The following is a 26,601-nucleotide window of genomic DNA, read 5'->3' on the forward strand; positions in this document are numbered from 1 at the left end:
GGTTTTTACCCTGTGTTGTTGCTGGTAGGGAATCAGTTGATAGTCCTACGAGTTTCCTTTAGTGAAAGCTCAGCAGGTCAGTTCCGCTGCGGGCAGAGACATACAGTGATCGAGTTCAGTTTCCTCAGTTGAATGAGAGAAATTGGCACAGCTTGAATCTTCTCTGAGCATGGCTTCCCGGAATCATCTTGTGTCGCTCATTAGCTGCTGGGTGGGTGCTCCTTGCAGTCATAGCCCACTTCTGGGCTGATGCCAATCTTGGCACAGCTGTTGCAACCCACAACAGGCTGGTACACACAGTACGATACCAAAGGGGAGGATGGACGGAGCGTTTGAGCAAATCACTCACCCACCCCCAGTCAACTGATCTGGGTTTAATCCATCACCATTCTTTAAGCTCACTCCACCACCCCAGTTCAGACATGGCCCTATGCAAATCAGTCTGACCCTGTGCCTCATGGGAACAGTCCATCCTGAACTGCCAAGCCATGTCTTCCCTGGACCGGAAACAAGCATCCTGGGACCGGCTATCTTGAATCCAGTGGTAGAGTGAGCAAGGGACCCATGTCTGGGCATACCCTGCCAACTTAGGGCGAACAAAGCGATACCAAAGGGGATGATGGACGGAGATCAGTTGACTGGGGGCGAGTGTTTGATTTGCTCAAACGCTCCGTCCATCATCCCCTTTGGTATCGCTTGGTACACACAGTACGGCAGTAGCAGCCCATCCTAGGCCAGTACACAGAGCAAGACAGAAGCAGCCCTGCACTGGGCCTACACACAGATACAGCCCCAACATAAGAAGCTGCGTAGGTGCACAAGACTTTCACAATTCTCACCAGGCACCGTGGCGACCCCCTTTAGTATGTTGCTCCTGGCTTAGCTTTTTCAGGCAGTCTCTGGGGGCTGCCCATGCTAGGAAAAAACTGGGCTTCTCCTGGACAGTCTCTCCTGCAGGGAAAGTTTCTTTCCCTCTCTAAGAGGGTACACTCTCAAGGTCACAAGACAGGGCTTAGACTTTGCATTGTTCGGGTCATGGGTAGGCCTCTATGCATAAATGGATAAGTGTGATGCCAGGGACAGAAATAAGTCTGAATGGTAGATACACATACCGTGTGGCACTAAGTGCCGGGGTACACACACATCTGCCATGTAAGAGACATTCATGTCCCAACATGCCACTATTCGCTCATCATCACTCTCCCCAAAAGTCCCTAACAGTGGGTCAGATATTAATAGTACTGCTTCAAGAAACTGCTTTTCTACAATGTTATAACTTTACCAGAATTGGCAAGGCAATATTTCACTCTTGGGCACAATTTTTTTTATTACGCATAATTAGAATTCTCCAAATCAGGATTTTTCAAAGTTAATTCTGGGGGTGATAACCCATATATATTGACATTCAAGACCTATGTGGGTCAAACTTTTTTTTTTTTATCTGGTGCCAATTTAGGATCTGCTGAAAATATTATCAGGAACCCCTTTATTTTGTGTATTTAGAACATAAATATGTAAATATCGACAAAAAGACACTCCGTGATGCCAATACACTTATTTTAATTTTTTCCTCTTTTTTTAAAACGAGGTGGAGTAGAGACTTGTTCTCTGCCACATTTCGACTCACAAGGAAACATGCTGCTTTCTTTTTTTCAGGATAAGGAGTCCTCGCTGTTGCTGAAGTGCTGTGGGAGTGTGATCAGGGTCCCCACTCAGCTGCTCCTGCAGTCTGATGGAGATTACCACCGTGAGGCGGTGCCCTCAATGTTCTGCCACCCTGAAGCCGTCCATTCAGAGACGTAGGTGTGATCTCTCACCAGTTGCTTGAGGTCAGAGGCCAACAGCACCAGTATGTTCACAAGAGAAACAAAGATATAAAAAAAATCCAAACAGCCCTCAGAAGGGAGCAGGAAGGAATGCATAGCCTTATTCCCTTTGGTGGACTGTACTACAGCTTCCCAGGCATGGGTGGGAGTGCGCCAGGCATTGCCCCCGACATTCCAGTTGTGGGTCCCAGCAGTATCTGGAATAAAGATAAAAAGCATACATTTATAAAGGAAAAAAAATCCAACCCCTCTCTCCAGGTGCCTCCCAAGCAGAACACCAACCAGATGTATGCAGTTCCCAGAAGGTAGAGTGAAGAAACTTGCGAGTTCCTGCCGCCCTCCAAGAACCTTTTCAACACGCGCTTGCATTCTGCTATGGTGCACTAAAGCGCAAGGGGAGACCAGAACGGTGTCCACCGGAGCCCAGGCTAATTCAGTGGGCTACCAAGCATAGTTCTGAACTCTGGATCTGCTCGGCCCTCAAGCACTGGACATCTATGGCCACTAAAACGAAGGCATGTATTAGCACAGACATTGAGACAAGCAAGGGTAAGATTGAGACTTCTAGCTTTCTGGACCACGGCGTAAAGTGTATAGAGTGCTGAGGCTACTCTCCAACCTACTGGAAATAGACGAGAATGAGGGGGTTCGGGAAGGAGGAGCGAGTAAAGTGGGAGGAGGTGCACATACATGGCAATGTCAGCAAGTGGAGTAGCCAAAAGGGATCCGAGGTAGAGCAGAAACAAAGTCAGGAAATTAAATTGAAGCAGTAAAGGGAATGTGTCTGGGCAAACAGGAAATGGGCACAACAGGGATAAAAGTGTGAAGTGCAAGTTAGAAGAGGGAGCGGAGGGGGAGGTTAGCAAGGGGCACGATCTGCGCCCATTTCAACATAATAAGTTTGCTGCATCAGTAAAATGGTTGTTTTTACATGTCTGCGGATGATTCTAAAACCGTGGCCTTTTGACGTCCGAAAACATGAACAAGGAAGTAGCAGACTGTCTCAGAGTACTTTTGTTCTATCTAAATTAGGAGCTGCATTAAACAGGTGGGCGTTCGATAATTTTGATTCACTGTCTCCCAAAATACCTTCACATTACTCGTTGTTTGTGACATGAAGCGATGATTGCACTGCTTAGGGCATAAAACTCACAATATCACCTCGAAGAACGCGTATTGAGAATAGGAATCCTGACTTTTTTGTAACAAGCTCAGGAAAGGTATATCTAAGGATGTCATTGGTACTGTAATCATAAATTATTATTCCAATATGTCTAGGGAGGCACCTACTAAAATAACAGACTTTGAGGGAGAAAGAGCCCAGTATTGCTCCTACAGAGACGCTCGTTCGAGGGAATGCTCCTCGATCACAACCCCTAGAGCATGGATAGCCAAGTACTGCTCTTAGCTGCTGCCAAGGTGTGACTACTGCTGAAGTAGCAGCCTTCACTGTGACATCGGCTGGCAAGGACTGCTGATGTAACAGTTCCTGGAGGGAGAGACAAGTATGCTTTTGTAGTGACACCTAGAGGCAGAGAAAAATAAGTGTTCGAAAGCAATAGTCACCGAGTTGGCCTTGTGAATGTTGCTGTTGAAAAACACCCCTTGGGGACCGAGTCAATTACTCTTCTTACATGGCTGCTGGCTGGAGAACTAACAGCCCAGATTCCAGAGAGGTGCTACTGCCTCAAGGGAGGGAGAGGCAGCTATTGCTCGTAAAGAGAGGAGGGATATTGGGGAGGGGGGAGACACATTGCTAAGAATGCAGCCAGAACTATTGCCAATGACTGACATTAATTTAAGATCTCCAGTAAGTACAACCGGTATCCCCAGATGTAGGTCCAATACATACTGTTCCCCAAGACTCAAGCTGTACCCTACTGATGAAGCCCAAATAGGTTGAAACTGGTCGGGGGTTGCTTGTGTTCCCATTCAGTGGTTGACCTGCCTGGTAGTTTGGGCTGGACTGTTCCTATTAGCGCAGGACCAAGATTGATAGGGATATGGCTAATTCCTGTCTGACGTGGCATTGTGGCTGTCTGACGTGGCATTGTGGGCAAAAGATCAAAGGACTGGATCACAGCCTAAGTTATTACAAGTGGTCTGAGATTAATTCAAGCAGTTCACCTATGTCTCCGGTCTTCCACGCTGCCCTCAAAGAGACACGTGTGAACCGAAACTATGTCAAAGGGTGGGGAGGTCTACTGGGACTCAACCTCTCACCTGGCGCTGCTGTAGCTGCTGATGTTGTTCCATCTGAAGTTTTTCTGTCTCAAACACGACTGGTAGAACTAGGATCATGAAGGATGTGGTTCCCACCCACAAGGCCGCCCTCGTGAAACTGCAGAAAAGAAACAATAAAGTTGGACATAAGAAAAAGAAATACAGGAAAGTAGAGGATCACACAACACTTCAAGAAGTGAGGCCTGGGCTGCCCAGATCTCCTTTTTCCAAGATTGTACTTACTTTCCTGCAGGAAACAAACCTTTACACGCATATAAAATGCAACGGGAGAAATAAATGTATTTTAAGGAGCTCTTTAAAGAAACATTTTAGCATGGTTCCCCTATTAAGGATAAATACAAGAAGCATAGAAACACTGTTGAATGTATGTACAGGTTTCTGTCCAGGTACCTACTGATCCAAAGCAAATGTTACTGTTTGTATCTTTTGTTTTTATTTCTCTGTTACGAGTTGTGTTTCATTGTTAAGGAGAATCAATGTTTGCGTCGCAATCTTCTCAAAGCAGCATTTTCCACCACCCACCCGAAGAGACCTATCTCAGTTCAAGGCACTTAAACATTTGACCCTGGGCGTTTGTAATAAACTGCTTCATGTGGACTTTCAGCTTCCTCTTAACACTTTAGGTTTGGGATACGTAGCGAGAATAACACAATGAAGTAATTTCAGGACATTCAAAAGTGGCCCATTTGGATGCTGGCTTGTTTGACATATTCGGCTGGCTTAAGTAGGCCTCCCAGTGTGTGTCAAGTCAATGGAAACCGCTCATTAGAAGTCTAGAGTTTCCTGCGCTTGGTCTAGGCTTGTGGGGATGCACAGACATATGTAGTTTACTGGCAGTGTTGATATGTTTGGCAAGGCTTCTATTTTTTTATGTTATATACAATGCAGGCCTGGGGCGTTTCATAATGTGATGGTGTGTGCGCATTTACAATTAATTCAGTGCTTGGTGCAAGCACAGGGCTTCAAAGGCAGGCTAACTTGCCGTTCGTGGGCCTAGTAAACGTGGGCTTGGACTGCCATGTTTTTCTAATTCACACTAATAAAATAGAAGAAACATTTTCACTCGCTGAAGAATACACAGTTGATGAGCGTGCCAACTGAAAAAATTACTAGAAAAGAACATTGTCTGACCCGTCTTATGGGAAGCCAATTAGCAATGAGTTTCCACGTACATTTTGAACAAGAAGCACTGTTCGAATATCCTGCGCAATAAATAATACAGGGGCCAGCACGAGCCGACTCCTGCCTCCCTCCACAGAACATGGTTCTTAAGAAAGATATACAAGACACCAGTGAAAAAGGGAGGCTTATAGTAGTGTGCGTATCCATATGGTAATTAAAAAGAAAATGCATTTCTAACAAAAATGCCTACCTTAATTTTCCTACCATTTAGATTTCTATCAATATCATACAAATTGTATACGTGACTGTCACTGGCTCACCATGGCAATGTAGGCCAAGAGGCGATGGTGCCCACAAGGCCTGTCTGGGACACATCCCTTTACAGGGACCTTTATTATGGAAAGTGGACAGCTTACAAAGACCACATCGATCCCTCTCTCTGGTGGTCGCTTAGAGATTTACGTAGCGCAGAGGTATCACCCAAAACATGTTAACGCCTTTTACTAGCAACTAAGAGTAAGTATATTTTTTTAAGTTAAAAACTAATTGGAAATATACCGAAATAAAAAAATTAACTCAAAAGTCCATGGGCAGTAAATTGCATGGAATCAAACATGAATGTTAGCTTAGTGCAGTCTTGGACTGCCTGCCTAAATTAAGCCTCAAAGAATCAAAAAAGGGTCTTGACTCCTAACTCAGCAAGGCTGAGTCCAACCAAATTTTTATATATCAACACAAAAGCCAATGCTGAGAGTTCTCAATTATCAACTGATGTTTAACCAAAATAGCTGTTTTCGAATAAAACAAAAACAACCTGCTTATAATATAGCATCATGTGAGATTTATTCTCTTTTGTAGAATTTTCACTTTTTTGGCACAATATTTTTAGTGCATGGGAGTACAAAGAATTTTATATACAATATATACAAACATAAGCATAAATCACACAGAACATTTACACATTTCATACACACTTGGCCATTCAGTCATACAATGAACATTCACACAAATGGCAAAAAAACAATATGTCCACGTATCGGTAACGAGTAGATGGAACAAATCCTTTCGTGATTATCAATTTCTAGAGTCTGTATGATTCACAGTTCTACCAGAAAGTCTCTTGTAACAAATTAAAGAGCTGTTCTACGACATCAGGACCGGATGGGTTCTGGAAAATAAAGGCTTGCTTAGGATTGCTTACTAAAAAGAGAGATAAAAGACCGTCTCCAGATAAACCATAGCAGCTCCCTACCTTAAGATAATTGTCGGTAAATCACAATCAATCGTGAAAAGAGTAGGTTTCCAAACTACGAAGTTCAATTTGTATTTGTGAATGTTCATTGTATGACTGAATGGCCAAGTGTGTATGAAATGTGTAAATGTTCTTTGTGATTTATGCTTATGTTTGTATATATTGTATATAAAATTCTTTGTACTCCCATGCACTAAAAATATTGTGCCAAAAAAGTGAAAATTCTACAAAAGAGAATAAATCTCACATGATGCTATATTATAAGCAGGTTGTTTTTGTTTTATTCGAAAACAGCTATTTTGGTTAAACATCAGTTGATAATTGAGAACTCTCAGCATTGGCTTTTATATTAACCCTCGGCTCTAGTTCGACTTTCCAAAAATCTATTTTAGCATTATATACCAGCGCCATTGTTGGAAAATCTGAAGCGCAAACCCCCCCAATCTTACTGACCAAGCTACACTCCTGATTTTATAACTCAAAGCCGTTATACAGTGGGAAGAAAACCCCATACCGAAAGCATTTTCTCCAACTGACCTCAGAGTAAAAAGTAGCGAGGTACATACAGGGTAAAAAAGAGAAGTGAACAGCGATGCAGACACAACATATACGAAGAAGAGAAAGGAGGTGAGGAAGAAATGGGCAAAATGGTGCAGGGTTGGGGCAGACCGCCACATTTTGAAAATAAGAAATATGCAAACTATAAATAAACCATAAAAACCTCTGTATTCAAAATTATTTTAACATTGTTGCATCTTAATTTTAATTTTTATCCAATCACACTGATATTTCTCGATATTCGGTTTATTTGATCTCAGGAGAAGGCTATGCTTTGCCGGCAGGGATGAGGTTTAAACACTACTTGGTGAGACCATGTAGTAGTAGTAGTAGTAAATAGTTTATTGTGTAGTTAATTAAAACCATTACAATGTTCCATAACATAAAATATATTACATATTGCCTTCATGAACTGTTATAAAAAAATCAGATGAAATCAATTAATATAAAACTTAAGAAACATTTTGCAATTTTTACAAGAACTGCTAATATTGTAAACATTATTCTTTCTTCAAATTCTCAAAATAAGTTGAAAATTTGATTATATAACAAATTAATTGTGGGTCCTTGGTGAGACCAAGCTAGACCAAACATTTGCTTCTCTCGACAACTGTAGCCACATTTGTTTCCAAAAAGCAAATAACATACATAAAAGCTGATCAGTGGCTGTAAAAGCAAAACTTTACAGTCTCGATAACAAAGCTTCCAAACAAACCAATAGAGTTAAAGCCTTATTCCTCACCAAATCTATCGTGGTAAACGGCAAAGAAAGTAGGACATTAAGCTCAGGACCTCACTTGTATAAGAGGATAAAATTCCTTGGTATGCATCAGGATTTGGTGGCAGGGACACGAACTTCAGTCGCTGCTTGAGAGACCGGGCGGGCTAGCTGAAGTAGATACTCTTCACACATTTATTTGAGCAATCAGGCTCTTATTTTACTGTTGCTAGGCATCATCTAAAGCCTAGCAATACAAAAGGGGGTTCAGAATCATGGTCACGATTGCAGAACCCAGCGACTAGAACTAGTCAAGACTGCATACAAATTAGAGCTTCTAGAACGAGCTACAAGGCTGCCCTCCAACAAGCAAAGAAGGTGTGGGACGAATCTTGCTGGCAGTTAATTAAGGAAGCTTGTGCTGCCAAAGATTCTAAGACCTTCTGGTCCCCATTTGTCTGGAGCGACGAAACCGGAGCCCACTCACCTCCAAACATCTCAGCCCAAGCCCAGCCCGATCATGTCAAAAATCTCTACTCAGAGGCTGTTGTCCCGCCTCCAGTGAAGTAGTACCCAGATTTTGGGTAATGATTTATTCTCCTTAAGTGACATTGAGGGTTTAATTAGTCGAATAGTACAGGCAAAAGCCCCAGGGCCAGATGGCATTCCGGGGGATCTATTCCAATCTGACAACTCTAGCTGGGCCCACTATATAGCATTACTCTCAAATGCTCTAGCAAGCGGTGCCACTGTCCTAGCCTCATGGCGGGGGACTGTGGTTGTCCCAATATTTAAAAAAAGGGAACAGAGGACAACCCTGCAACTATAGGCCAATTAGCCTGATAGATGCAGTAAAGAAAGTATTTAGTCGAGCTCTTTTACAAAAGATTCAGACATGGGCTGATAAAAATGCTGTTTTATCACCATATCAAGCTGGCCTCAGAGAAAGACAGGGACAATAGTTCAGGCCTTTCACCTCTTGCTCCTTTATTGGAAAGTTGTAGCTATCGGCCAGGCCAGTCTGTACTTAGCCTTTATCGATCTAAAGATTGCCTTTGACCTAGTGCCCTGACAGAAGCTGTGGAAAGTCATCAAAGACATGTCAAATCCCACTGCAGTACTTGATTTGGTTGTTCGACTCCACAATTACAACTTTGCCCGGGTGAGGTGGCGCATGCAGGGGAAACTTACAGAGCGCATGCCAGTTAGCAGGGGAGTTCGTCAGGGATGAGTTCTGGCACCTACGCTCTTCTCCCTTTACATGAACAAAGTTGTAAGCTTTCTATTCCAAGAGCCCGCTGATATACATCCCTGGGGGACTGCAGCTATTGCTAAATAGATTTATACTTTTCTGCGATCCTCTGGGGCCTTGAAATAAATACGTAAAAAAACTAAATTTATGACTTTTAATCCCCATAAGTCCTATAGAGGTAGGCCAACTATGGGGAGGGGCTCCGCTGTAAAGAGTAAGCACCGTTGACTATCTAGGTCTAAAACGGTTCGAGAAAAATGCACTGGAAACCCCATATAATGAAGATGGCGCTGAAAAATAAGCAGATAACTGGGGTTTTGGGGAAAGAACACTGCTCCTCTTCTAGCAGACCGGTTGTCACTGCCCTGCAGGTCTATGACCTAAAAGCAGTTAGTTCTGCACTGTACAGGTCAGAGCTGTGGGGCTTCGACAAGATAGATGTGCTCAGTAGATGTACAGATAAAACTTAAGTATCCCTCCCTTATAACAGAAAGGCTGGCTCTGATAAAACAGTTAATAAGCAGGAAGCTTCACTGTGTATAATTTAGCATTGTGACATTCGGCCGTTTTTATTCCTTTGTACACATGCTCTCTCTTAACTTGTAAAGGACTAACTTTTTAAGAATTCTGGTATGAATTTTTATGATTTTTTAGTACAACTACAAAGTCAAACCTATGAACTTTATTATTAACTCAGGTAATTGCACTATTATGACGGTTTTTCCTTGAGCTCGCTTTTAAAGATTTTGTATATGTGAAAACGTTTAAGGCATGAATGTCGAAATAAAGTTTATATTACAAATAAGGGGATAACTGAGTGTTGATTTTTTAAATGTTTCTAGTTAGACTGCTGGTGTGGTGGAAACAGAACTTTTGAAATGTTGGGTGGCCCGATTACCCAAAAAATAAAAATTTAAAATAAAGACCCAATGCCAAGATCTGAAAAGTCAGGCCTGAATTGTAATCTTCACGGTATCTAAAAATCTGCTGATCAGAAAGAAAATTAACGTTAATGTGCTCTCCGAACAGCTAATCCAAGCCACATGGCAACAGTAAACCGAATGCTGCAAAACACGTCACAATGCAACCAAAAAACGTGCACAATTTTGTCCAGAAAAAATCCTAAACTAGCTGAACCCATACAGTGATGATAAAAGGTTAACCTCTTGGACGCTCATGATGAGCTCAGCTCGTCATGAGCCACGGCGCTCCGGTGCTCATGACGAGCTGAGCTCGTCATGACCGCGCTGTTAGATGGAACGCTCGCACGCTGGGCTGATTCCCCTGCTGTGCTGAACGTTCCATTGGAACGGGCGCGGTCATGACGAGCTGAGCTCGTCATGAGCACCGGAGCGCCATGGCTCATGACGAGCTGACCTCGTCATGAGCATGGGGGCGCTGTACGCGCCCACCAGCACAGCGGTGGAATCGCGCCAGCGGCGAAGGGGCTAAACATGCAACGTGGAGACAAGAGTTCATTATCAGTTTAGAAGTTCCATACACAATATGCAGCTTCAAAGAACTTATTTCATCGGAGTTCGCAAAGCACCACAAACTGACCACAAGATGTGCAGGCTACTTTACATAACACTTTATAATAATAATTTCTACACGTCCATTAGCAGCTCTCCCCCGTTGCATTTAAAGTGACTTAACGGGTGAAGCAAAAACAGACATCAGAACAAAACAATCCCAGAGGACGGGCGGCAACCCATCCAGTATGCCACAAAGCTATCGCGGGATGGTGGTGTGTCTGTGGCATCCAAACAGCCCTCTCTACAGCTCTATGCACCTCTGATCCAAGCACCCTCCTTTGCACCACTGAAATACACCTCCATTTCTGGCCAGGGACTCTCCTGCCCTGCAATCTGCATCCCATTCAGGGCTGGCCAGCCATCGGCGCTGCTGCTGAAGCTGTGGAGCACCAGCAAGCAGCCGCCGCCCAAGAGGGTATATGCAAAGAGCGGGCTACACGAGCCGCCTCCGCTTTCTGCCAACGGGACCCCGCAGCTGCCACCCACCGCTTTCCCTAACCGAGACCCAGCTGAATGTTCAATATGGCCACGGCACTGCAATCTGTGCAGCACGGAAAGCGAGCGGCGCCCAGCTACACGCACACATCACCGAGTGGACGAGATCCCCTGCCTAGAGACCGGACGATAAACAAGTTTACTTTTCAAGTTAGCAGTGTGAGTATGTGGTGTAACATACAGAGCTGCCGACTTTGGGACAGAGGTAGCAGGTTTGAATCTCAGTGTCAGCTCTCCCCATGCCTACAAAAACCATGCCCATTGTAACAAATAAAATTAAACAATGGCTGAACTCCCTTCATGAACGCATTTAGGATTGGGTAAACACGTACAGGAACTGAAGCCCACATTTCCAAAACACTTGCAGGAACAAAATAAAAAAAATAAGCAATAAATGGCATAGGACCAACTCCAAGAAAAAGAGTGCACCGAACAAACCATGAATAAATAGTAGAGGGACATGTAACAGGGGCAGTAGCCATGAAAGCAAAAAACACACTCAAAGGCAGGACAAATAGCAACGTTTCCCCAATGAAATTTTTTTTTTTTAAAGGCACAAGAAGGAACTATTGAAAAAAATAGCCGTGATGAAAGCCCATAGAGTAGATACAGCATGCCTCGAAGAGACTACACATGCGCTGCCTAGGCGAGGCCTAAAAACAGCCTTACTGTTAACTTTCCCAAAAACCTTCTTTTCCCACTGGGAACCATCAAGAACAGAAGTAGATGATCATATCTCAAAGAGAAGGGAGCTCACTCTGCCTCATTGTAGTTTATCAGCTTATTTAGGCGAAAAGATGACCTGATGTTAGGAGCCGACTTAAGAAGTAGTCTCTGCATCGCCGTTATTTACCAAACTGTTATTAAATACTAAAGCCGGAACAGGTCTTTAATTGCTGCAGTGAGGTGAACTGTGATAGTACAAATGGGCCTGATAGCATATTAAAATAGTAACTTCTGTTGGAGTGCCTGTTTCGTACACCAAAAAAAACAACACCAACCAGAACTGTTTTAAACTTGCACCTAGCACCCAGAGAATATATATACAAGTCATCCCAGACTTGGAAGACCTAAGTATTATATAAAGCAGAATCTTAAATTTAAATATATGTGACAAACCATAATAAATTGTGTCATTCCCTGTGATCCCTCCTTACCTGTACATTTTCTTTGCTGCTGCGACTGAGAACTCACAGGTAACGCCGGCAACAGAACGCATGCTTTCAGGAAACATCTCGGTCAGTCCCCAGAGTCTCTCAGACAAAGTTTCGTCAAGCTGAGCAGAGAGAAGAAGTTTTGAGTAAGAACTAACATTCCTGGCGCAGGTTTTCCATTGAGAAACTATTAACTGTGAACATGTAATGCAACTCGTAGCTGTTGCCTTGGTGCTTTGAAAATGTCTTACTAGCACCCAACTTAGCAACCTTCATTTTATTGACTTCTGCAGGATAAAAAAGTGAAGTCTGTCCAATTGAGATTTGAATATTTGACTTGAGATTAGACCCTGTGACATTAAGGACAAACACTCATCTCTCTTCAGTAGGCAAATTAACTCACTTAGCTATTTTACAGAGAGCATAAGCAGCTGCCTACGCATATATGTTTAGAGCAGGAACATTAACAATCTAGGAAATGTTATTAAGATGGGATACTGTTACCGTTTGTTCTACAGGGATATGTACACCAGGCACATTAATAATCTCTGCTACCTTGAGAGGAATAGGACCCCGTTACCTGATGATGGCAGACAGATGTTTGAAACAGGCACATTAAGCATCTCAGCTTTGTTACTGAGATTTAAAGCCGTTACTACTTGGAGATGTCAGACTGTATAAGTGTTGTACAAACAAATGTGCTCTAATATTGTGATTATTACCAAGTTCTGTGCAAAGTGTCAAGCAGCTAAATTAATCATAGGGTTGCATTTGATAAATTAGAACTCTGGACCTGTAAGCTGATCACCGAAGGCTAATGAGCAAACCCCTCCTGCCCCCAGCTGTGTTATTGGAATTGGTGAGCTGTCAGTGACCCATAAATACCTGCTTTTTCTGAGAGAAACAAGGGTACCCGCAAGGTAAATAAGGACCTTGGGTATCAGTTATATATTAGAACAATGGTCCTTATATAGTGCAAGAATGAGAAGGATAAATATAGACTGAAATCAGTGCTATATTTGGAGTATCCAGTCGGACAATCAATTTAATGAAACAATAAATTCGGGAGAATACTGTGAACAACACAACAATATATCTCAGATCTTTTTCAGGATAGATTGATTCCAGTGGTACAGTGAGCTCAGGACCCACGTCTGGGCATACCTGGCGCACTTAGGGCGAAAAAGCAAGAGAGACACAATTGATGGACGGAATGCAGAACAAATCAAAACATTCACCCCCAGTCAAGAGATCTGGGTTAAATCCATCATTCTTTTGCTCACCATGCCACCCCAGTTTAGACCTGGCAAATCAGTCTTGACCCTGTGCCTCATGGGAACAGTCCAGCCCGAACTACCAAGCCAGGTCCTCCCTGGACCGGAAACAAGCATCCTAGGAATGGTTTCGGGGTTTCACCCCTCTTCAGCCAGGATAGCTTGATCCAAGAGGAATTTTCCTGGACTTCAGGGCCTATTGTGCATTGTCACGCCGTAAGAATTCCCATTGTATCAATTATCTCTGTAGCCGTCCACAACAACCCCTTCTTTGGATCGTTTCACGGCGCGCAGCTCCGGAACTCCTGGACCGCCCCTAACCTCTGGATCTTGGTATACTCACTATCCAAGGCAATTTCTATACTCAGGCTTGAACTAATTACTGTCCTGATGATGATCCTTTTATCGCTTAGAAAGGATTGAAACTTTGTCGACCCATGTAAACAGCTTGCACATGAATCCACTGTGTTAAAAGAAGTGCATGGACTGTTTGTACTAAGCTTGCCACAATTTACATTCGACAAGCTACCCTTGTCTTGCCTGAAATTTCTTTTTTGTTTTGTAAATGTCATGTGTTTTTGTAGGATGCAGGATTGCGTCCTACTATATTGTTGTGTTGTTCACAGTATTCTCCTGAATTTATTGTTTCATTAAATTGATTGTCCGGCTGGACACTCCCAATATAGCACTGATTTCAGTCTATATTTATCCTTCTCATGCTTGCACTATATAAGGACCATTGTTCTAATATATAAACATAAATATCTGCAGCGCGGATATTAACCCTACGACTAGAATTTGAGCAATGCATTAGGCATGTTGGTGTATTAAGGTTGAATTATCATATTAAAATGGAAACATGTACAGGTTACCCACACATCTGCTGCACATAACTCTTGAGCTATTTTACAATGAACCATGTCCAGGATATAGGCAGACAGCCAGAGCAGGCCTAATAATTTCCCGAAAAATTATACTGTGAACAGATATTCGAGATCTGCAGGGGCCGTTCCAGTTTTTAAATTTCTGACCGGCAGATTTGAGTAAAAGTGCCCCACGTCCCGCTTTTTAAAGAGAAATTAGGAAGCACAACCCGAAACTAGTTTTCATGTGCACCTGTGCAGGGTTAGCTAGCAGCACTGACCAGGAAGCAATTTAAGTGACATGAAGACTGGCTGGCAGAGTTGCAGTTCATACTCCATGTTATTACCACAAAAGACCAGTCATGGCAACTTGGTGCCTCGCAGTCGTGAGTGTTCTGTGCTGAACAAAAATACCGTATCTCTTTAGCTCCGGTGGAATCAGTGGCATTCATTACTTATATAGTAGTCCTACTTCTGTATCAGTGGTGTATGCCGGTTTTTGGCTTTCAAAATCTGGTAGCGCGTTCGGGGACAGAAAGCTGACCCATGCAGGTTATAAAATATTTCAGAACCAGGAGCAACAACCACATAATTTGTGTTACAGGGTTAAAAACCGTAGCCCGCAGACATTCACAAATATGGAACAAGTGCATTAGCTAACTGAGCTGTTCTACTTTAACGGATACCAGTGACACAGAGATCTCTGCAGAAGATGCGAGAAACGTGTGCATTCCCTACCTCGTCATCGTCCTCATCAAGCTCGTCCTCGGGAGGCAGCGCCGCCCGTGGGCTTGGAGTCTCCATTTTTGCGACGGCTGGTGGAAAGACAGCTTCCATTCAAGATCCTGGGGTTGCATGCAGCTCAGGGTCAAGGGAAGTACGTCACCGGAAAGTTGATGGGAACTAGAGTGTAGGTCAGTTTTGGGGATACCGCCATCTTGGATTGGTGCGAAGTGGAACCAGAACATCGATTTGTACAATAGAACATGTGTGTTCTAGAAGCGAATGGCCATCTTGGAATGGCGTTTTTTCCCCCGTTTTACAATACAGTTCAGTAATGAATTATTGTCATGACCAAATAACTTTTTAATTGTGTGTAGCGGCAGAACAAATCATTGTGTGTCATTTCAGATCGCGAATTTATTGACCTCTGAAGGAGGAAAGGAGGCTTAGTTGTCGGACTGAGATACTTCCATGAGAGTAGAGAGAGAGAAACTCGCATCTATCAGTAGTATCTACTAACTTATTGAACCATTTTAACTTGCCAAAGCGTGGCTGTTTACATTTTTCCTTGTAAAATTCAATGTAGTTTATACTGGGCGGACCTATTCAGACTAATCTGTGTTCTTCAATGGCCACAAACAGCAAGTGTGAGATTCTATGGCAGGACCGGAGTCTTCTGATTATGCTTTCTCATTTCTTTACTGCAAAACACGGCAGCCAAGGAAAGTAAAACTACAGTATTGAAAAACCACAATACCCATGAGGCTTTGCACCACGCCTCTATCATTACAGCCAATCACAGCATATATTAGCATACAAAGTAGAGAGGCACTAATCTGGCCTCCCCTTTCTTTTGCTGCTCCGCAGCCCAGATAAGTGCCTCTCTACTCTGTATTCTTGCACTGTGTGGAATGTGCTGCATTCATTGTGCTGTATGGTTTAATGCGATTTCATTGATGGTTATAATGCAGGCCGACCGACACGTCCCCGCAGGGGACACAGATAAGAGGGCGGCCACCGTAGTGCCACAGGAAGGCACACGGGGCAGCCCAGCTCTTTAGGACCCAGAGGGGGTCCCACGCGTCACTTCATTCCTGTGGTGGGCGGGGGAGAGTATATATTCCTCCCCCGCCCACCGAGCGGCCTCTTTGTCCGCTGTCCCCTCACCCTGACGCCGTTTTGTGCAACTAAGCAGCTTTGACTGGCACTTTGACTCCCGTAGTAGCATATTTATGTCATTGTTTCACACAGGCTCACGTTTAGCTTGGGAATTTCTGTCATAATGCAGCCTTTTCCTTGGCCTTTCAGAGTCTCTTGTTAGTCATTGGTGTATTTACTGATTTGGGTCTTACTCAGCTTCTTGTTCGTTGGCTGGCACGAAAGTGTTATCCTGGTCTTTGTATGGCACTCTTAGTGCACGGTCTTGAGGGAAATGTCACACATAGCAGTTACTCCTGGGAGCTATGGATGGGGGACGACTATTTCTTGTTGCACTGCAAGAAAGCTATTACTGTGGCTTAGTTCTCTTTGCACCATGAAGCATTGACTCTACCATGAGATGGCTTTGTTGTATGTTAGCGCTCCTTTTTCTACGTAAGGATAGGGAGGCTTTGTCTTATCGGCCAATCAACAAGCACTTCTCAGCACTTTTGCCTGTGCAAGCGGTATAGCCCAGGTAGGCGATTGCCTTAGCTGTCTTTCCGAGAAGGGTCAGCAAGGGACAGGATTTTCCTCAGTCTAAGTCCCTCTGCAGGGGTTGTCTCGCAGGGAGGGCCCCTGGCATTGGCAATGTCAACAGATGGGCTGTTGGAAGCGTAGTGCTCCTTTTGTAGAAATTTAGGGAGGCTATGGCACTCATACCTCCCCCAGTCTGATCCCACGAAGACCTATCAGCTCTGACTCCACGGTGGTTCAAGCTGATACTTTGTTTTGCCGCCACTTGTTCTTTTCGTGGGACACTTGGTGGTCCACATGCGGCCAGGTAGGCGATTGCTTTAGCTGTTTTTCGGGTCCGCAAGGGGCAGGCAAATTCCACAGTCTAAAGTTGAACAACAGGGGTTGTCTCGCAGGGAGGGCCCCTGGCTAGGTGCTTGGGTAAGCGTTCTACCCAGACCGGATCTATTTAGTTGTTTTCAGGTACGAAAGTTGGGATTCCTCGTGCAGTGTTCGCTTACCAGAGGGTACGAGGAGGAAGTGTTTGTTCCCCTAGTTGCACAGCATGGTTTACAGTTGTATAGGCTGCCTGTTAGGCGCATCATAGCGGCCAACTAAGGCCAAGCACAGGGGGACCACTTGGGCAAATATCGATCCTTGCCAGGTCATGGGCGGCCATCTTTAGCTAGAGCCTGTGGGGGTGATAGTGTTCAATTCCCAGTCTGGGGGTATGGGCCAGTTTTCACTTGCCACGCGGTGCGGGGATAGCGGGCTCTAGGTGCCTCTGAAGATCAGGCAAGGGTGTTTTGGACTGAGGTGTGTGTAACGGTATTTACACTTTCTCAGACGGGTTCCAGCGGATACTCCTACCCACATATTGGGAACCTGGTGACACTCTATCTTTATTCGACTCCACCCCGGTGTAGATAAAAGGGTCTCAAGGGGTTAGCAGGGTCCAGGTTCCTGTGACCAGGCGCTTGATCAGTAAGCAGCATAGGTTGACCCGTTGCAAAGCCTTGCAGTGTATCATGATCAGGACTCTACGCGCTCAATCCACCTTATGCTGGCCGTGACACCTTGTGCGTGCACCTAGGTCCTTTACTAGGGATTGCGCTCCTCACTGCAGTGTTCTATGGCACTTGATAGAACGACCACAATGATCTTACGGTGGGTCTCGCCACCAGTGGGGGACAGGTAATTTTCAGTGGTCAGACATGTCTCCATCTCTTTAGGCAAGGCGCTAGTCAGTAAACGCTACTTTTCGGGATGCGCTGGAGCCAACACACAGGAGATCCTGTGCTGTATATAATTAAAGGGGCAGAGACACATATCTTGGTAGCCCGACACCGTCTCGGTGGAAGTATCTAGGCTCACACAGGTGGTTAGCAGGGACCGGGATTCTGTGTCCGGTCGTAGGGTCAGCAAGCAGGGTAGACCGCACCTGTTGGCCCTTCCTGGAGGTTTTCAGTACCATCCACAGGCAACACACTCTCTTTCCCTCCGCCTTGTTGTGACACCAGGCTGCGTCGCCGGGGAGCTTTGGAGAAGTGTCGTTAATTTGTCTGGGCTATGGGGCTAGCAGGCACTTTAGAGGAAGAACACTAGGGGAATTGCCACACGGTAGTGACAGAGGAGCTCTGTTGTCTGATTTCTTATCCCGAGCTCCAGTGGCATGATGCCCTGTATGGAACAGTAAGGCAGCTGGCTCGCACGAGGTTTGCTGCGCCATGCGTAAATATCTTGGGCAGTGATTTTGCCTTTTACATGTGGGCTATAAGCCCAAGCCAAACTCCCTTGGTGTTGCTTGACTTTTGGGTCAGCGGTCCACGTGGGTATGGACCTGTTTTTCTGAATAGGGAAGAGACTCTAGTAATAGCAATTAAGGAACAGCTAGGAGGAATGCCGGCCTTGGTGGGGGGCCCTGGCTGCGACGGTCGCCACACCCAGGTCTGTGGAGGAGTTACAGGGCGATCCAGAGGCGGAAAGGTACCCGGGAGTACCCTCTTCAGGAGCACAAAGGATGCTGAGGCCTAATATCCCCAGGAAGTCTGTGCGGTGGACCCTGGGGGTACGACGGCGCCCCGCTATCCTACGGGCGGTTGGAAACCTGTACAACCGGGGGTCGCTTGAACGCTCCACCCCTCGTAGGGGGGGGGCGTGAGCAAGAGGGTGGACCAATGGTTCACCGGAATTGGGAGGGGCTATCTCCTCCCATAACCGCTAAGCAACGATTGGCTAAGGCCACGTTGCAAATTGGCCCGTCAGGTGGTAGGTCGCGAGGGGCGGCTTGCCTTTTGGATCGCCTGTAAGATAACCCACCTTGTTGGCATTGTGTATATGCTAATAAACCTGCAGCTACGTTTCTCCAACAAAAAAGTTGTCTTGTCTGCTTATTTCTGCCAAATGTATGTTACTGTGAGCGGGCTGGTGAGTGGCGCCGATATTGGCACTATGCAGGCCGACCGACACGTCCCCGCAGGGGACACAGATAAGAGGGCGGCCACCGTAGTGCCACAGGAAGGCACACGGGGCAGCCCAGCTCTTTAGGACCCAGAGGGGGTCCCGCGCGTCACTTCATTCCTGTGGTGGGCGGGGGAGAGTATATATTCCTCCCCCGCCCACCGAGCGGCCTCTTTGTCCGCTGTCCCCTCACCCTGACGCCGTTTCCCTCCCTTCCGCATACCCGGCGCTTTCAGGGTTGGGGGGGGGGATGTTTCTAATCGTTTCTCATTTGTGTTGCAGGAGGAGTTACAGGGCGATTCAGAGGCGGAAAGGTACCCGGGAGTACCCTCTTCAGGAGCACAAAGGATGCTGAGGCCTAATATCCCCAGGAAGTCTGTGCGGTGGACCCTGGGGGTACGACGGCGCCCCGCTATCCTACGGGCGGTTGGAAACCTGTACAACCGGGGGTCGCTTGAACGCTCCGCCCCTCGTAGGGGGGGGGCGTGAGCAAGAGGGTGGACCAACGGTTCACCGGAATTGGGAGGGGCTATCTCCTCCCATAACCGCTAAGCAACGATTGGCTAAGGCCACGTTGCAAATTGGCCCGTCAGGTGGTAGGTCGCGAGGGGCGGCTTGCCTTTTGGATCGCCTGTAAGATAACCCACCTTGTTGGCATTGTGTATATGCTAATAAACCTGCAGCTACGTTTCTCCAACAAAAAAGTTGTCTTGTCTGCTTATTTCTGCCAAATGTATGTTACTGTGAGCGGGCTGGTGAGTGGCGCCGATATTGGCACTATGCGCTGTTGCGCTTTGTTTATTCTGGTATGTGGTAGCTTTGTGCGGCTGGCGCACGTTGCTTGCGACGCGCTTCTTCCTGATCTTATCTCGGAGCGCGACTTCGCCTGTCCGCTCCATGCCCCTTAGCTTTCCCCGTACAGCGCGTGTTGCGCTTAGCAGCTCCCCTTGTGTCCACGCTCGCTGCGGGCAGCCGCAGCTGCCTGGCATAGCGTTTCACGATCGAGAGGGACTTGGCCCCCCCTCTGGGAGTGAGACGCACGCCGAGGCCTTCGCGGGCTTTCAGCGTGCGTCTCAGGGGTTCGCGCGCAGCCCCGTAATTAGTGCCTCTTAGACGCTCTGCCCCCGGCTGAAGTGGGGACGAACATGCAGTTGGCCAGGAGCCTTGGAGGCCGTTTTTCAACTGGAAAGGCAATGGTTTTCCCCTAATTTGTCACCGAGTGCAGCAGGCATTACCCCCTGACTGTCCAGATCTTGAAAAGCCTTAACAAATTTTGGAAGCCCCTTCTGAGACCAGACAGGGGTTTTTCTACCTCCATTAGTCCTAGAGTGGGACTTTATATATATATATATATGTATTTTATCAGTGACTTTTGGTATTGTTTCTGGCTCCTGCGCCTGGCACTACTCCCAACCGACGCCCTATACCTGGGCTGAGAATTGAGCTTTCCTCTGGGGATTTGATTGGAATTTTCAATTCTATTGTTGATTATGGCAGAGTTTGACTACTATCAAGAGGAGGTACCTGCGTGTGGTGAACAGGGCGAAGAGGAATATTATGATGAGGAGTCCATGGAGGACCTCATTGACAAGAAGCTTGATGCCAAACTAGATAAGGCCTTGTCATCCGCCCTGCTGCCCTTAGGTAAGAAATTGGAGTTGCTCGTCCCTGGTGATACCAAGGTTCCCCTGCCTTCAAACCCAGGTCAAACCCCTTCTCCCATGCCCTGTGAGTCCCCGGAGTCCTCCTGGCCTCATGTGCACTCCTATGCTAAGCTTTATAAGTCCAAAGAGGGCACCAAGGACGCTGTCCCTTCCCTCCCTCCTCCACAGTCCTCCCCTATTCCGGTTACTGACACCACTACTGACACAGATACGGACACAAGTTCCTCCCCTGCATCCAAGCCACGTAAGTGCGCCAAGAAGTGCAAACATTCTTCTTCCCCGGTTACTCCGTCTCCCTTCTAATTTGACCCTGCGGACATTCTCCACCCTAGATCTTCCGACTGGGTCCCTCCCCCCGTGGTGGCGGGATATCTACAAACCCACCTGCGCAAGGGGTTCGATAAAGAAGTCAGGGCACGCCTGAAGTCCGAATGTTCCCGTCCCGACCTCGCCCACAAGGTGGCCCTTACCCCTGACATTGATACATCTATGACCACTTTCCTTAAGAGTGTCATGAATACTTTTATTTGATTTCAATGAAAAAAATTCATAAAAGGGTGGGGAACCACCATAAGTAAAAATACATTTTAAATTGAAAAAACAGGAGAATTTTAAAACATTAAGATAATGTCGTTGATGGATATGCTGGAACTTGTTAAATTAGTGAATGATTTCCTTTTTTTCCAGCTCTCTTGCTGCCATTTTGAGAAATGTTATTGCTCTACAGGACAGTTGGATTGATGACCCCCCAAGGCATTGGATGACAGCAGCTCTACATGTCCCTATTTGTTCCTTCCTAAAGGCTTCCCGGAAGACCGTTCTTCGGGTCACTGCCAGGGAGGGGCATATGCATATCAGGTGTAAAAGGGACTCGTCCCGACCTCCGCATAAGCGACATTCCTTGGATTGCCAGGGGTATTTCCATTTTGGTGTCAGATCTTTTGATGGAAATGACCCCAGCCGCAATAACGTTAAGTACTGTTTTCTCTCCTGGGAGAAATGATCAAGTAAATATGGTTGAGGTTTCAGCCGCTGATAGCCTTGAATCACGGTCCAGGCGTGGTTTTTTTTTTAGACACCTGTTTTATCCATTAATAGGGAGGTCCTTTTGATTGCGTTGTTCACTACGGTTTTGAAACTGGAGTAAGTGGGGAGGGTGAGCCAGGCCTCCTCGACTTGCAGTGCCGCGAGGGAGTCTTTCAGAACACTGAACGTTGAGTTACATAGCCTGGATTGGGTTTCAATTTCCTTCCAGCAGTAGTGTGCTAAGGTGTTATCCTCTGTATCCCTCATTCTCCAGTAGTATTTCGCTAATGCCCCTTGTCTGTCGAGGGTCTGGTTTCTCAGGCCGTACTCAAGACAAATTTGGGATGGTGAAATGTGTCGGGGGATTGAGAACAGGGCCTTAAAGAGAGTTGATTGTGCTGAGTTTAAGGAAGTGACATCTTTCGTGTTTAGAATTTCTGAGCCGTATGAAATTGAGGGTAAAAAGTTTGCTGAAATAGCTTTAAGCAAATGGCCTGTAGAGCACCCCGTTAGTTTTTTCTTTAAGACACTGAAGGCGAACTGCAGTTGTTCAGCTCTGGTACGGCCTTGCCCCAGTTGTAAATTGAAGTTGAGGTTGCGGTCTATAGTGAAACCTAGATATTTATAGGAGTCTACTGGGGACAGAGGTTGCCTGTCCAAGTACCAGGTAAATTTGCGATGAGCCTTGAGTTTAACTCGTCTGGCAAAAGACATCACTTTTGTTTTTTGATGGTTAATTGGGCATTGATGGTGTAAGCTCCTAGTTTGGCGATGAGTCGCTGCAGGCCTACGGGTGTTAGAGCGAGGAGCACAATGTCGTCCGCGTATTGAAGACTGGGTGTAGGGACGTTACCCAGTTTTGGGGGGGTCTCATGGAATTGACCGTAGTTGGTTATCTAGGTCGGCAATATAGATGTTGAAGAGGCTGGGTGCCAGCACATACCCTTATTTTAGCCCGTTAAGGGTTTGAATCTTCTTGGCTATGCTGTGCCCCTTGCCTTTCCTGACCTGAACCCACGTCTGGGAATACAAGTTGATATGGCGTCCAGGTGTTTGGTTGGAACACCCCAGTTGTGCATTTTTACCCATAGCTTGGCTCTTGAGACTTTGTCGAAGGCTGCTTTCAGGTCTATGAAGCAAGCATACAAAGGCCTGGACTTTGCGAGAGCTTGGTTGGCTAGAAATATAAAAAGGACCCCAAGAAGGGGATTGATCGCGCGCTCAGAGCGTGCCAAGACAAGGTCCTGGACCTTTCGGGCCCTTTGGCTAAAATACTTGAATTGGCCCTCCAGGCTCAGGAGACAGGGAATGCCATTCACCCTGAAGTTCTGGCTGGTTGGGCGCAACGAGCCATTTGCATGCTAGGGAATGCCAACTGTGCCCTTGCTTGGGAATGACGGAAGTCCGTCCTGCTCCGGATTGATCCACAATTGATGGAGCTGGCCTCATCAGAACCAGGACCTTTGGCGGAAGGTCAATTGTTCGGAGACAAGATTGTTAAGGATATCGCCAAATTTGTAAGCACGTTTGCTTCACTAGATAAATCTCACGCATCTTTGAAAAGGGTTCTGCATCAGGTCTCTGGTAGGGCCGGACGTGGCAGAGGACGCTCGACCGGCCGCTACTCAAATACCAGTCCTCAACTAGGTTATGCCCCAAGGCGTGGCAGAGGTTACACCCAAGAACCAGAGCAGGCGGGCTTCTACCCGTCCAGATCACGCGGCTACAGAGGCCGTTTCAACCGTGGTGTCAACACAGGCTACAAGAATTTCGACAATCAGTCCTCTGGTAAGTCCTGTGTTTCCAGTCACTTCTCTGGGGGGCAGGTTGCGACACTTTGTAGTCAATTGGGCGAGTCGCACGTCAGATGTTTGGGTCCTTCAGACCGTTCAGGGCTACCAGATAGAAATGTTGGAGTGTCCTCGTCAGGTTTGTCCCCCTCAACCTCTCCATTTTTCCCATCTAGAACAGAGTTTTATAGACTCAGAACTAGAAGAGCTGTTGGCCAAGCAGGCTATTGCAGTAGGACCCTTCATTCCAGAAGGGTTTTGCAGCAACGTCTTTTTGGTGCAGAAGAAAGATGGCGGTCAACGCCTGGTATTAAACTTAAGAGATTTCAATCCCTTTGTCGTCTATCGCCACTTCAAGATGGAGGGTATCCACCTCTTGTGAGATCTCATGTTAGAGGGAGACTGGATGGTCCGGTTGGACCTGAAGGATGCTTACCTTACTGTCCCAATTTACCCCTCACATCAGAAGTTCTTGCAGTTTCCATGGAAAGGGCAGTGGTACCGTTATCGCTCGCTCCCCTTTGGCCTCTCCTCCGCCCCGTGGGTGTTCACCAAGCTCCTCAGGCCAGTGGTCTCCCGGCTCCGGGAGATGGGGGTGCATCTCATTGTGTATTTGGACGACATGCTGATTCTAGCACAGGATCGAGACCTCCTCCTCACGCATCTAGAGTGGACGGTATCCCTTTTACAGAATCTGGGGTTCGTCATCAATGCCAAGAAATCGGTGATGATTCCGAACCAGCAGATGGAGTTTCTGGGCTTCTTGATAGATTCAGTCTCAACACAACTCCTCCTTCCAGTGAGCAAGATCAGATCCATAAAGAGGGAAATCAGAACCACCTTGTCCAAAGAACTGAAGGGCATATTACCAAGCAATAGCGATAATTATCGCTATTGCTTGGTTAGAGACAAAATTTTACCGCTGCGCTGCGGCGATTTTTATCGCAGATAAACCTTGGTATTACCAAGGTTTATCGCAAATGCGATAAAAAACGGCCGCAATGCATGAATATCGCTGAAAAGTCAGCGATATTCATGCATTACCGAGCTAATGCTCTTAGCCATGTTATCCACCTCCCATTGGATAACATGGCTAAGAACTGCTCAGGGCAGGTGTTAGCTTTTGGAGATGTTCGCGCTTAGCGCCAATATCTCCAAAAGTTGGTAATAGGAGATAGCGATGTTAGCGACTGTTTCCAGTCGCTAACATCTTGGCACGCCCACTTTGCATGTCATTAGTGATAAATATCACTGAAATGCAAAGTGGGGCCCAAGATGGTCGCTATCTCCTACTAGCTGTCGCTAACTGGTGTTAGCGACAGCTCGGTAATAGGGAGATAATTTTATCTCCACTTTCTTGGCTTTTAAAGCCAAAAAAGCGGAGATAAACCCCCTTGATAATATGCCCCTGATTTCCTTGCGGGTGCTAGCGAGGATTGTAGGTCTTCTTGCATCCTCGATCCAAGCCATATTCCCAGGACCCTTGCATTACAGGGCCCTTCAGAGACTAAAAATCTTTTACATTCAAAGGAAGTTTCATTACGATCATCTCATTCCCCTTACCCCGGAAGCCCGAGAGGAGCTTCAATGGTGGCTGGAACACATGACAGCCTGGAATGGGCGAGCAATCTTCGGAGCCGCTCCGGACGTGGTCGTCTAGTCCGACGCCAGTCAATGGGGTTGGGGCGCTCACTGTGGGAATTTTACCACAGGAGGACGATGGTCAGATGAAGAACTAAAGTTGCACTGAAACTGTCTCGAGTTACTGGCAGGGTCCTTTGCCATCAGGTCTATCTCACCACTGAAGAGCCATTGTTGCATCCTGCTTTGAATGGACAATGTCTCAGCGGTGAGATATATCAATCGCCTATGGGGGACGAGGTCCCGCATGCTGGTCCAAAATTGTGAATGAGTTTTGGGATTTTTGCCTGGATCACAAGTTCTCGGTAGTGGCAGAGTACCTGCCGGGGAAGTTCAATCAGATAGCGGATTGGAATTCCCGATTTCTTCGGGATTACAGCGATTGGAGGCTTCATCCCTCGATGTTTGCTCAGATCATGGTTATGCGAGGCCCATGTCAGATAGACCTGTTTGCCTCTCGCCTCAATGCCCAGCTTCCACTGTTTTTCAGTTGGAGACCGGACCCGATGGCGATTGGAACGGATGCGTTCCTTCATCATTGGGGGCAACAGAGGAATTCTGCATTTCCTCCGTTTGCGCTGATCCCGAGGGTGGCGGCCTTTGTCCGTTGTCAGAGGGCTTCACTAGTGTTGGTGACCCCGTTTTGGTCGACTCAGTCGTGGTTTCCCACACTGTTGGAGTTAACTGTGGATCTTCCCTTCCGGCTCCCAACTTTCCCAACGCTTCTCCAGGACCCAGTGGGGTCGTGTCACCCGTTGGTTCTGCAGAATCAGTAAACCCTAATGGTGTGGACGCTCTCTGGAGACATGAGAGCATGGCAGGACTTTCACAGGTGGCTGCCAGCTTTATGCAGCAAGCATGGGCTCCTTCCACCCGGAAACGATACTCTGCTTCGTGGAAAAGATGGGTGGGTTGGTGCCTTCAGAAACAGGTGGATCCCGTGGGATCAAATGTAACTGAGATTTTGAATTTCCTTTCAGAACGTGCAGAATCAGGCCTTGCTTACAGGTTGGTACATAATTTCAGGTCTGCTATTTCTGCGGGACATGATCAGGTTGACGGTAAGCCTGTGGGGATGCATCCCCTGGTTTGTAAGTTACTTAAGGGTGTCCGTGTGGCTAACCCCCCTCAGCCGAGGTATTCAACATTATGGGATGTTTCTAAAGTTCTCTCTCTTTTGGAATCCTGGCCAGATAATGCTGATCTGTCCCTGAAACAGCTTTCTGCCAAGCTTACAATGTTGTTATGCCTCATATCTTGTCGAAGAGTGTCAGATGTTAAAGCCTTAGACTTGGCTGGTAGGATGTTTTCTCCACAGGGTGTTTCTTTTATAATCACAAGAAGAACTAAG

At 46.4% G+C, this 26,601-nt stretch overlaps 2 protein-coding genes across 2 annotated transcripts in view; one reads left to right on the top strand and one right to left on the bottom strand.

Moving 5' to 3' along the window:
• JOSD1 (Josephin domain containing 1) overlaps positions 1–26,601 on the top strand; it is a 219,524-nt gene that overhangs the window by 192,182 nt on the left and 741 nt on the right. The gene's annotated exons all lie outside the window — the stretch shown is intronic.
• On the bottom strand, positions 1,541–15,187 carry TOMM22 (translocase of outer mitochondrial membrane 22). The gene is made up of 4 exons (XM_078683570.1): positions 15,032–15,187; positions 12,160–12,278; positions 4,050–4,167; positions 1,541–2,023 (listed from the first exon to the last, which is right to left on the bottom strand). Exons 1-4 carry the CDS (start codon positions 15,128–15,130, stop codon positions 1,949–1,951), a joined length of 411 nt encoding a protein of 136 aa, XP_078539696.1. The 5' UTR covers positions 15,131–15,187; the 3' UTR covers positions 1,541–1,948.

This window comes from Lissotriton helveticus, chromosome 1_1 (assembly GCF_964261635.1).
Source record: "Lissotriton helveticus chromosome 1_1, aLisHel1.1, whole genome shotgun sequence".
Lineage (NCBI taxonomy): Eukaryota > Metazoa > Chordata > Amphibia > Caudata > Salamandridae > Lissotriton > Lissotriton helveticus.